We start from the raw sequence: 11,476 nt of genomic DNA, 5'->3' as shown, positions 1-11,476 counted from the left end.
TCATCTAATAGTTACAAACTTACTTCATGTAAAGATGGCACATTTTTATTATTTACTAATTTATATGGTTTAAATACCTTTTCTAGCCAAAAATAAATAATTTGGTCTCAATTGCTTGAGATAAATAGTGAAACTTGGCATGGAGTCATAATTTGGTCTCAATTGCTTGAGATAAATATACCATAAGGTTTTGCAAAAGTGTGAATATATTAATGCTAAACCAAAGTACTAGCAAGGCAAGACAAACCACTATATTATGTGCATGTTACTTGCATAGAGACAAAGCGAATCTATTTGAGCGATTTAGTATTGGTTTTATCAACATTCAACAGCACATGTTCAATTTCATGTTCAACAATTCAGTTTCAACATTGCCTGTGCATGTTCAGTTTCAACAACGATTCAGCATCCGCTTTCAACAACAAAATCTGTCCAAGGTACAAACAACAAATGCTCTGTTTCAACTTGCAGTCTTAGTTTCAACTAGCTAATTTAGCAGCACATGCAACAACAGTCTCAGTTTACAGCACATGGTCAACATCAAATTGTGTACAAGATACAAACAATGTCCCCTGCTCTGTCTTCCCTATTCAACAGCACATGTTCAACACGCTGAGCTCAACCAGCAGAGCAACACGTAGCTGAGCAGAGCTCGCCGTAGCCCCTGCTGTTGACAGGAGAACTCATCGTAGCTGAGCAGAGCTTGTCGTGGCTGTGCAGAGCGAGCGCCGATGACAGGGACGAGCAGGAAAAGCAGATGGCCGGAACCGCGCAAAGACTGGGACCTGCCGGAGCCGCGCACGACTGGGATCTGCCGCGCGAGTCTCCTGGCACATGCGACGTCTCCTGGCAGCCGGATGTCATTCATGGCGTAGCGGCGTCTCGAGTTCGAGGGGCCGCGCGCAGCGCGCACCGAGGAAGATGGCCGCACAGCTCGCCAGGCGAAGATGGCCGAGCAGCATGCCGGAGCGCTTGTCCGAAGACCCGGCCTAGCCTCGCTCAGCCGAAGACCCGGCCTAGCCGCGCTCGCCGGAGATCTGGTCGCGCCGCGCCCGCCACTGCCGAGCTCGCCTGCGCCGTGCCCGCCCCCAGCCCTGCCGAGCCCGCCCGCGCCGCGCCCGACTGGGAAACGGCCAGACTCGCGCCCGCCCGCGCCGAGCTCACCTACGTCGCGCCAGCGCCCGCCCGCGCCCGCCCGCGCCGCGCCCGACTGGGAAACGGCCAGGCTTGCCGGAGATCTGGACACACCGGCACACCGCGCTCGCACGTGCCTGCGCCCGCCCCTGCCGAGCTCATCTGCACCGCGCCCGCCCGCGTAGAGCCTGACCACGCCGAGCACGCCCGCGCCGCGCTTGACTGGGAAACTGAAAGGGAAATGTGCCCTTGGGCCATTTCTAAGTGTTTTGGTGATTTAGTGTCCAACACAAGTGTCTAAGTGTAAAAAGGTGGACAAAGTACAAATCAAGAATAAAGGTATGTTTCTCAGACTTAGTACATTGTTTTATGGACTAATGTATTGTATCTAAGTGCTGGAAACAGGAAAAATCCAATTGGAAATGTCTTGGCTCGAGCAGCCAAGAATCTGCTGAGTCTGGGAGCACCGGACAGTGTCCGGTGCGCCAGGCTGGCTCGAGCGAAGTGGCCGCTCTCGGGAATTCACCGGCGACGTACGGCTAAAATTCACCGGACTGTCCGGTGTGCACCGGACTGTCCGGTGAGCCAACAGTCGGCCGGGCTAACGGTCGGCCGCGCAATCTACGCGGGACACGTGGCTGAGCCAACGGCTAGAAGATGGCACCGGATTGTCCGGTGTGCACCGGACATGTCCGGTGCGCCAACGGCTCCAAGTCTGCCAACGGTCGGCTTCGCTATTTAAGGAAGGAGATCAGGCACCGGACAGTGTCCGGTGTGCACCGGACTGTCCGGTGCCCCCGATGACAGAAGGCAAGAATGGCTTTCCAGATTTGTGCTCAACGGCTCCTAGCTGCCTTGGGGCTATAAAAGGGACCCCTAGGCGCATGGAGGAGAACACCAAGCATCCTTTGAGCATCATTGATCACTCACACTTCATTCTTGCGCACTTGTTTGACATTCTAGTGATTTGAGCTCCATTCTAGTGTGCTAGTCTCTTGAGCTCAAGTCTGGGTTTTGCATGTGCGTATTCGCTGTGATCTTTGTGTCGTGTGTGAGTTGCTAATCCCTCCCTTGCTCCGTGATTCTTTGTGAACATCTTTTGTAAGGGCGAGAGGCTCCAAGCTGTGGAGATTCCTCGCAAGTGGGATTAAGAAAAGCAAAGCAACACCGTGGTATTCAAGTTGGTCTTTGGACCGCTTGAGAGGGGTTGATTGCAACCCTCGTCCGTTGGGACGCCACAACGTGGAGTAGGCAAGCGTTGGTCTTGGCCGAACCACGGGATAACCACTGTGCCATCTCTGTGATTGATATCTCTTGGTTATTGTGTTGTGTTGAGATCCTTCTCCAGCCACTTGGCAAATTACTGCGCTAACAATTAATCAAGTTTTGTGGCTTAAGATTTTGAAGTGTTACAGGATCACCTATTCACCCCCCCCCCCTCTAGGTGCTCTCAATTGGTATCAGAGCCGTTCTCTTCAAGAAAGGGACTAACCGCCCGAAGAGATGGATCCTAAGGGCAAGGGGATGGTGATCAACGACAAGGAGAAGGAGACCTTCGTCAACGAGCCCAATGATGACAGGCCCACCGACTCAGGCTCGGGCCACAAAAGAAAAGACGGGAGGAAGAAGAAGACAAGGCGCATCAAGGAAATTGTCTACTACGACAGCGACGAATCTTCCTCCTCCCAAAAGGACGACGACGACCACGATAGACGAAAGACAGTTAACTCAAACTTTTCTTTCGATTATTCGCGCATCCCGCATAGTTCAAATGCTCAATTGCTCCCCATTCCACTTGGCAAACCCCCTCACTTTGATGGAGAGGACTACGGATTTTGGAGCCACAAAATGCGTACTCACCTGTTTTCTCTCCATCCAAGCATTTGGGAGATTGTGGAAAGTGGAATGAAATTTGATAGCTCGGATAGCCCTGTGTTTATTAATGAACAGATTCATAAAAATGCACAAGCTACTACTGTGTTGCTAGCCTCTTTGTGCAGGGACGAGTATCACAAGGTGAGCGGCTTGGACAATGCCAAGCAGATCTGGGACACCCTCAAGATCTCTCATGAGGGAAACGACGTCACCTTGCTCACCAAAATGGAGTTGGTGGAAGGCGAGCTTGGACGGTTCGCGATGATAAGGGGCGAGGAGCCGACACAAACATACAACCGGCTCAAGACCCTTATCAACAAAATAAGGAGCTACGGGAGCACGCGATGGACGGACCACGACGTCGTCCGCCTAATGCTAAGGTCATTTACCGTTCTTGATCCTCATTTGGTGAACAATATTCGTGAAAATCCCAGGTACACCAAGATGTCGCCCGAAGAAGTTCTTGGGAAATTCGTTAGCGGGCGAATGATGATCAAGGAGGCGAGGTACGTGGACGACGCCTTGAATGGTCCGATCAACGAGCCGCAACCCCTTGCTCTCAAGGCAACACGAAGCAAGGAGGCGCTACCTAGCAAGGTGGCACAGATTGAGGCGGCCGGACTTAATGATGAAGAGATGGCTCTCATCATCAAAAGATTCAAGACGGTGCTTAAAGGTCGCAAGGGACAGCCAAGCAAGACCAAAGCCAAGGGGAAGCGCTCATGCTTCAAATGCGGTAAGCTTGGTCATTTTATTGCTAACTGTCCCGACAATGATAGTGATCAGGATCAAGGGAACAAGAGGGAGAAAAAGAAGAACTATAAGAAGGCAAAGGGCGAGGCTCATCTTGGCAAGGAGTGGGATTCGGACTGCTCCTCGTTCGACTCCGACAATGAGGGACTCGCCGCCACTGCCTTCAACAAGTCATCCCTCTTCCCCAACGAGCGTCACACTTGCCTCATGGCAAGGGAGAAGAAAGTAAGCACTCCTAATACTAGTACTTATGCTTCTTCAAGTGAGGATGAGTCTAGTGATGATGATGAGATAGATTACTCATGCTTATTCAAGGGATTAGATAGAACTAAGGTAGACAAAATTAATGAATTGATTGATGCCTTGAATGATAGGAATATACTTTTAGAAAAGCAAGAGGATTTGTTGTATGAAAAACATGATAAATTTGTAGAAGCTCAGAAATCTCTTGCTCTAGAAATTAAGAGGAATGAAATGCTCTCTAGTGAATTATCTTCTTGTCATGAAACTATTGCTAAGTTAAAAAGTTTTAATGATGATTTAAATGCTAAACTAGAAGTAGCTAGTAAATCTAATTCTTGTGTAGAAATTGTTGAAACTTGTAATAGGTGTAAAGATTTTGACATTGATGCTTGTAGTGATCATTTAGTTTCAATTTCTAAATTAAATGAGGAATTAGCTAGTCTTAATGCCCAACTTAAGACTAGCAAGAATGAATTTGACAAGCTAAAATTTGCAAGGGATGCCTACACGATTGGTAGACACCCCTCAATTAAGGATGGACTTGGCTACAAGAGGGAAGCCAAGAACTTGACAAGCCATAAGGCTCCCATCTCCGCCAAGGAGAAAGGAAAGGCCCCTATGGCTAGTAGTGTGCAAAAGAACCATGCTTTTATGTACCATGATAGGAGACAATCTAGAAATGCTTATAGGAGTTGTAATGCATATAATGCCTTTGATTCTCATGCCATGTTTGCTTCTAGTTCTTCTTATGTGCATGATAGAAATGTTGTTAGGAAAGTAAATGAACCTTCTACAGTATATCATGCTTTAAATGCTTCTTTTGCTATTTGTAGAAAGGATAGGAAGATAGTTGCTAGAAAATTAGGGGCAAGATGTAAGGGAGACAAAACTTGCATTTGGGTCCCTAAGGATATTTGTGCTAACCTTGCAGGACCCAACATGAGTTGGGTACCTAAGACCCAAGCCTAAATTTGCCTTGCAGGTTTATGCATCCGGGGGTTCAAGCTGGATCATTGACAGCGGATGCACAAACCATATGACGGGGGAGAAGAAGATGTTCACCTCCTACGTCAAAAACAAAGATTCCCAAGATTCAATAATATTCGGTGATGGGAATCAAGGCAAGGTAAAAGGGCTATGTAAAATTGCAATATCCAATGAGCATTCTATCTCTAATGTGTTTCTAGTGGAGAGTCTTGGATATAATTTGCTATCTGTTAGTCAATTATGCAATATGGGATATAACTGTTTGTTTACAAATGTAGATGTGTCTGTCTTTAGAAGATGTGATGGTTCACTAGCTTTTAAGGGTGTACTAGACGGCAAGCTTTACTTAGTTGATTTTGCAAAAGAAGAGGCCGGTCTAGATGCATGCTTAATGGCTAAGACTTGCATGGGCTGGCTGTGGCATCGCCGCTTAGCACATGTGGGGATGAAGAACCTCCACAAGCTTCTAAAGGGAGAACACGTGATAGGTCTAACCAATGTTCATTTCGAAAAAGATAGACCTTGTGCAGCTTGTCAAGCAGGGAAACAGGTGGGAGGCTCTCATCACACCAAAAATGTGATGACAACATCAAGACCCCTGGAGCTGCTACATATGGACCTCTTCGGACTCGTCGCCTATCTGAGCATAGGAGGAAGTAAGTATGGTCTAGTTATCGTTGATGACTTTTCCCGCTTCACTTGGGTGTTCTTTTTGCAGGATAAGTCTGAAACCCAAGGGACCCTCAAGTGCTTCCTAAGGAGAGCTCAAAATGAGTTTGAGCTCAAGGTGAAGAAGATAAGGAGCGACAACGGGTCCGAATTCAAGAACCTTCAAGTGGAGGAGTTTCTTGAGGAGGAGGGAATCAAGCACGAGTTCTCCGCTCCCTACACACCTCAGCAAAATGGTGTGGTAGAGAGGAAGAACAGGACACTCATAGATATGGCGAGGACTATGCTTGGAGAATTCAAGACCCCCGAGTGCTTTTGGTCGGAAGCCGTGAACACGGCTTGCCACGCCATCAACAGGGTCTACCTTCACCGCCTCCTCAAGAAGACGTCGTATGAGCTGCTAACCGGTAACAAACCTAATGTATCGTATTTTCGTGTTTTTGGGAGTAAATGCTACATTCTAGTGAAGAAGGGTAGGAATTCCAAATTTGCTCCCAAAGCCGTAGAAGGGTTTTTATTAGGTTATGATTCAAATACAAAGGCGTATAGGGTCTTCAACAAATCATCGGGTTTGGTTGAAGTCTCTAGCGACGTTGTATTTGATGAGACTAATGGCTCTCCAAGAGAGCAAGTTGTTGATCTTGATGATGTAGATGAAGAAGACGTTCCAACGGCCGCGATACGCACCATGGCGATTGGAGATGTACGGCCTCAAGAACATTTGGAGCAAGATCAACCGTCTTCCTCAACTATGGTGCATCCCCCAACCCAAGGCAATGAACAGGTACCTCAAGTGGAGGCGCATGATCAAAGGGGAGCACAGGATGTTCAAGTTGAAGAGGAAGAAGCACCTCAGGCACCTCTAACCCAAGTTCGAGCGACGATTCAAAGGGATCATCCCGTCGACCAGATATTGGGTGATATTAGCAAGGGAGTAACTACTCGCTCGAGATTAGTTAATTTTTGTGAGCATTACTCTTTTGTCTCTTCTATTGAGCCTTTCAGGGTAGAAGAGGCCTTGCTAGATCCGGACTGGGTGTTGGCCATGCAGGAGGAACTCAACAACTTCAAGCGCAATGAAGTTTGGACACTGGTGCCTCGTCCCAAGCAAAATGTTGTGGGAACCAAGTGGGTGTTCCGCAACAAACAGGACGAGCACGGGGTGGTGACGAGGAACAAGGCTCGACTTGTGGCAAAAGGTTATGCCCAAGTCGCAGGTTTGGACTTTGAGGAGACTTTTGCTCCTGTGGCTAGGCTAGAGTCAATTCGCATCTTGCTAGCATATGCCGCTCACCATTCTTTCAGGTTGTACCAAATGGATGTGAAGAGCGCTTTCCTCAACGGGCCGATCAAGGAGAAGGTGTACGTGGAGCAACCCCCTGGCTTCGAGGATGAACGGTACCCCGACCACGTGTGTAAGCTCTCTAAGGCGCTCTATGGACTTAAGCAAGCCCCAAGAGCATGGTATGAATGCCTTAGAGACTTTTTAATTGCTAATGCTTTCAAGGTTGGGAAAGCCGATCCAACTCTTTTTACTAAGACTTGCGATGGTGATCTTTTTGTGTGCCAAATTTATGTCGACGACATAATATTTGGTTCTACTAACCAAAAGTCTTGTGAAGAGTTTAGCAGGGTGATGACGCAGAAATTCGAGATGTCGATGATGGGCGAGTTGACCTACTTCCTTGGGTTCCAAGTGAAGCAACTCAAGGACGGCACCTTCATCTCCCAAACGAAGTACACACAAGATTTGCTAAAGAGGTTTGGGATGAAGGACGCCAAGCCCGCAAAGACGCCGATGGGAACCGACGGACACACCGACCTCAACAAAGGAGGTAAGTCCGTTGATCAAAAAGCATATTGGTCCATGATAGGGTCTTTGCTTTATTTATGTGCTAGTAGACCGGATATTATGCTTAGCGTATGCATGTGTGCTAGATTTCAATCCGATCCGAAGGAGTGTCACTTAGTGGCTGTGAAGCGAATTCTTCGATATTTAGTCGCTACGCCTTGCTTCGGGATCTGGTATCCAAAGGGGTCTAACTTTGACTTGATTGGGTACTCAGATTCTGACTATGCTGGATGTAAGGTCGATAGGAAGAGTACATCGGGGACGTGCCAATTCTTAGGAAGGTCCCTGGTGTCATGGAACTCTAAGAAACAAACCTCCGTTGCCCTATCCACCGCTGAGGCCGAGTATGTTGCCGCAGGACAGTGTTGCGCACAACTACTTTGGATGAGGCAAACCCTCAGGGACTTTGGCTACAATCTGAGCAAAGTCCCACTCCTATGTGATAATGAGAGTGCTATCCGAATAGCGGAAAATCCTGTTGAGCACAGCCGCACAAAGCATATTGACATCCGGCATCACTTTTTGAGAGACCACCAGCAAAAGGGGGATATCGAAGTGTTTCATGTTAGCACCGAGAACCAGCTAGCCGATATCTTTACCAAGCCTCTAGATGAGAAGACCTTTTGCAGGCTGCGTAGTGAGCTCAATATCTTAGATTCGCGGAACTTGGATTGAAATGTAGCATACATGTGTTTATGCTTTTGCTCATGTTCATTCTGCATTTTGTTGCTTATTGTGGTGCTCAAGTTGTACAAACACTCCCTGGACCTCACAAGTCCTGTTTGCAAGTGATGCACATATTTAGGGGGAGCTGTGCTACAACTTGACCCTTTGAGACTAACCATGTACTTGAGTTTGGTTGTTTTAGTCTCCAAGGAGAATTGAAAGGGAAAATGGTGGACTTGGACCATGCAAGACTTCCACTGCACTCCGATGAAAAGAGTAACTTTTCCAAGTTCATCTTTATACTCTTATTGCCTATTTGCTCTTAGTTGAAGATTTTGGTGAGGCAATGGGGTTAAAGGGCCAAGATTGATCCCGTTTTGGTGCTTGATGCCAAAGGGGGAGAAAATAAAGGCCAAAGCAATAAATGGATCAGCTACCACTTGAGAAATTTTGAAAATAGTAGATTAGAGTTTTTGGTTTGTCAAAACTCTTTTGTTGTCTCTCTTGTCAAAAGTTGGCCTCTTGTGGAGAGAAGTGCTGATTATGGGAAAAAGGGGGAGTTTTTGAAATCCTTGATCAAATTTCTTTGGAAAACCTCTCTTTATGTCTCTACAAGTGGTTTTGACTTAGAGATAGGAATTTGAGTTTGATTTGCAAAAACAAACCAAGTGGTGGCATAGAGTGATCCATATATGTCAAAATTGAATCAAAACAATTTTGAGTTCTTATTTGAATTGTTTTTGTACTTGTTCTACTTGCTTTATGTTGTGTTGGCATAAATCACCAAAAAGGGGGAGATTGAAAGGGAAATGTGCCCTTGGGCCATTTCTAAGTGTTTTGGTGATTTAGTGTCCAACACAAGTGTCTAAGTGTAAAAAGGTGGACAAAGTACATATCAAGAATAAAGGTATGTTTCTCAGACTTAGTACATTGTTTTATGGACTAATGTATTGTATCTAAGTGCTGGAAACAGGAAAAATCCAATTGGAAATGTCTTGGCTCGAGCAGCCAAGAATCTGCTGAGTCTGGGAGCACCGGACTGTTCGGTGGTGCACCGGACAGTGTCCGGTGCGCCAGGCTGGCTCGAGCGAAGTGGCCGCTCTCGGGAATTCACCGGCGACGTACGGCTAAAATTCACCGGACTGTCCGGTGTGCACCGGACTGTCCGGTGAGCCAACAGTCGGCCGGGCCAACGGTCGGCCGCGCAATCTGCGCGGGACACGTGGCTGAGCCAACGGCTAGAAGATGGCACCGGACTGTCCGGTGTGCACCGGACATGTCCGGTGCGCCAACGGCTCCAAGTCTGCCAACGGTCGGCTTCACTATTTAAGGAAGGAGATCAGGCACCGGACAGTGTCCGGTGTGCACCGGACTGTCCGGTGCCCCCGATGACAGAAGGCAAGAATGGCTTTCCAGATTTGTGCTCAACGGCTCCTAACTGCCTTGGGGCTATAAAAGGGACCCCTAGGCGCATGGAGGAGAACACCAAGCATCCTTTGAGCATCATTGATCACTCACACTTCATTCTTGCGCACTTGTTTGACATTCTAGTGATTTGAGCTCTGTTCTAGTGTGCTAGTCTCTTGAGCTCAAGTCTGGGTTTTGCGTGTGCGTATTCACTGTGATCTTTGTGTCGTATGTGAGTTGCTAATCCCTCCCTTGCTCCGTGATTCTTTGTGAACATCTTTTGTAAGGGCGAGAGGCTCCAAGCTGTGGAGATTCCTCGCAAGTGGGATTAAGAAAAGCAAAGCAACACCGTGGTATTCAAGTTGGTCTTTGGACCGCTTGAGAGGGGTTGATTGCAACCCTCGTCCGTTGGGACGCCACAACATGGAGTAGGCAAGCGTTGGTCTTGGCCGAACCACGGGATAACCACTGTGCCATCTCTGTGATTGATATCTCTTGGTTATTGTGTTGTGTTGAGATCCTTCTTCAGCCACTTGGCAAATTACTGCGCTAACAATTAATCAAGTTTTGTGGCTTAAGATTTTGAAGTGTTACAGGATCACCTATTCACCCCCTCTAAATGCTCTCAGAAATGGCCGTAGCCGCGCTTGTCGGAGACGCCGTACGCCGGAGACGCCGCACGGGAGTGAACCTGGGAGCGAATCTCACGTGTGATTCGATTTAGGAAGAGAAAGCAGGGGAAAGGAAAAGGTGTGGAGGTGGCGGGGCCCACATGTAAGACATTGGTCCACCTGTAAGATGCTTTGACGGGATGGAACGTGAGGTTATATCCGAGCTAAGTGCAGAGGTGAGAGGAGAAAAGTGAGGAGAGAATTTGGGTGGGTGTAGATCTGAGCAAGGCGTCGAGACTAGTGGTTCAAATGTAAATGTCCTTAAAAAAAATGTCACGACAAGGAGAAAACAATCAAGCAGATGCGCATATCAATGAGCGCAGGAGAAGCGAAGAATGAATGTACAGGTGAACCGCGCATTGTATTATATGGTCCAGAAGAACTCGACTACTGCTGCTCAGTGCTCTGCTCACTCAGGAGAAGGGCCTGGAAGCAGCTAGGCTAGCTAGCTAGCTAGGCGGAGAAGAGGCCATCGGCGGCGGCCAGGGCGAGCGCGGTCTTGGGCTCCAGGTGCAGCGCGACGCTGAACCTCACCCCGGACGCGGCGGCGGACTCCACCCACGAGCTCCACACCTTGGACGATGTCTGCCATATATCCCCCTCTCTCTCTAGTCTAGTCTCTACACGGAAGATGGTCTCCTCTGTGGATGATCTGTGATGATGGTCGATCTCGCGATGAGCGGGGACCGGGCGGGGCTGGTGTATAAATATAGTAGTCCGGGCGGGCGATTGGGTCTGCTCGAGCTACATCACTCCCGGAGGATAAGCATCGCGCGTTGCCTTTTTCAATTCTGCTGCCGCGCCGTCGACGGTTTTGTGCAGCGATCTGATGGGCCGTCGCTGTTTTTTTCTTTTACTAATTTGTTTCTTTCTTCGCTTCGTGGCGGACCGTGTCTCCTTTCTGTTGTCTCCAGGTCTAATCCCGTTGGCCGGTGCCGCTGTAATACAGTAGATCAGTAGAAGCACGCCCTGTCTGTCTGTCTCAGCGATTTTTTTTTCCGATGGCTGTAGCTTGCGAGACATCTCCGTGTGCCGCCGCCGCGTCGATGGTATCGTCTGGAAACTTTCTAGAATCCTAGGTGCGCTGGCGCTTGCCCACCTCGCTTGTATGCCAGCGGTGGTGGCAGTAGCGCCGACCAGAGTCACGCCCAATCACAAACAAACAAGGTAGTACTACGCACTAGAATTCTACATGACTCGGTCCCGGTTTCGTTTTGTA

The 11,476-nt window shown here is 48.3% G+C and overlaps 1 protein-coding gene across 1 annotated transcript; it reads right to left on the bottom strand.

Moving 5' to 3' along the window:
* Positions 1–10,547: 10,547 nt before the first annotated feature.
* Positions 10,548–10,934, bottom strand: LOC100275106 (uncharacterized). The gene has a single exon (NM_001362847.1). The coding sequence runs from the start codon at positions 10,847–10,849 to the stop codon at positions 10,703–10,705; it is 147 nt and encodes a 48-aa protein (NP_001349776.1). The 5' UTR covers positions 10,850–10,934; the 3' UTR covers positions 10,548–10,702.
* Positions 10,935–11,476: the final 542 nt, after the last annotated feature.

This window comes from Zea mays, chromosome 1, assembly GCF_902167145.1.
Source record: "Zea mays cultivar B73 chromosome 1, Zm-B73-REFERENCE-NAM-5.0, whole genome shotgun sequence".
In the NCBI taxonomy this organism is placed as follows: Eukaryota; Viridiplantae; Streptophyta; class Magnoliopsida; order Poales; family Poaceae; genus Zea; species Zea mays.
This window is presented reverse-complemented; position numbering and strand designations above follow the sequence as displayed.

What these genes read in the sequence shown, in the direction of transcription:
- LOC100275106 (NM_001362847.1), bottom strand. Translation starts at nt 10,849, where the DNA reads ATGGCAGACATCGTCCAAGGTGTGGAGCTCGTGGGTGGAGTCCGCCGC.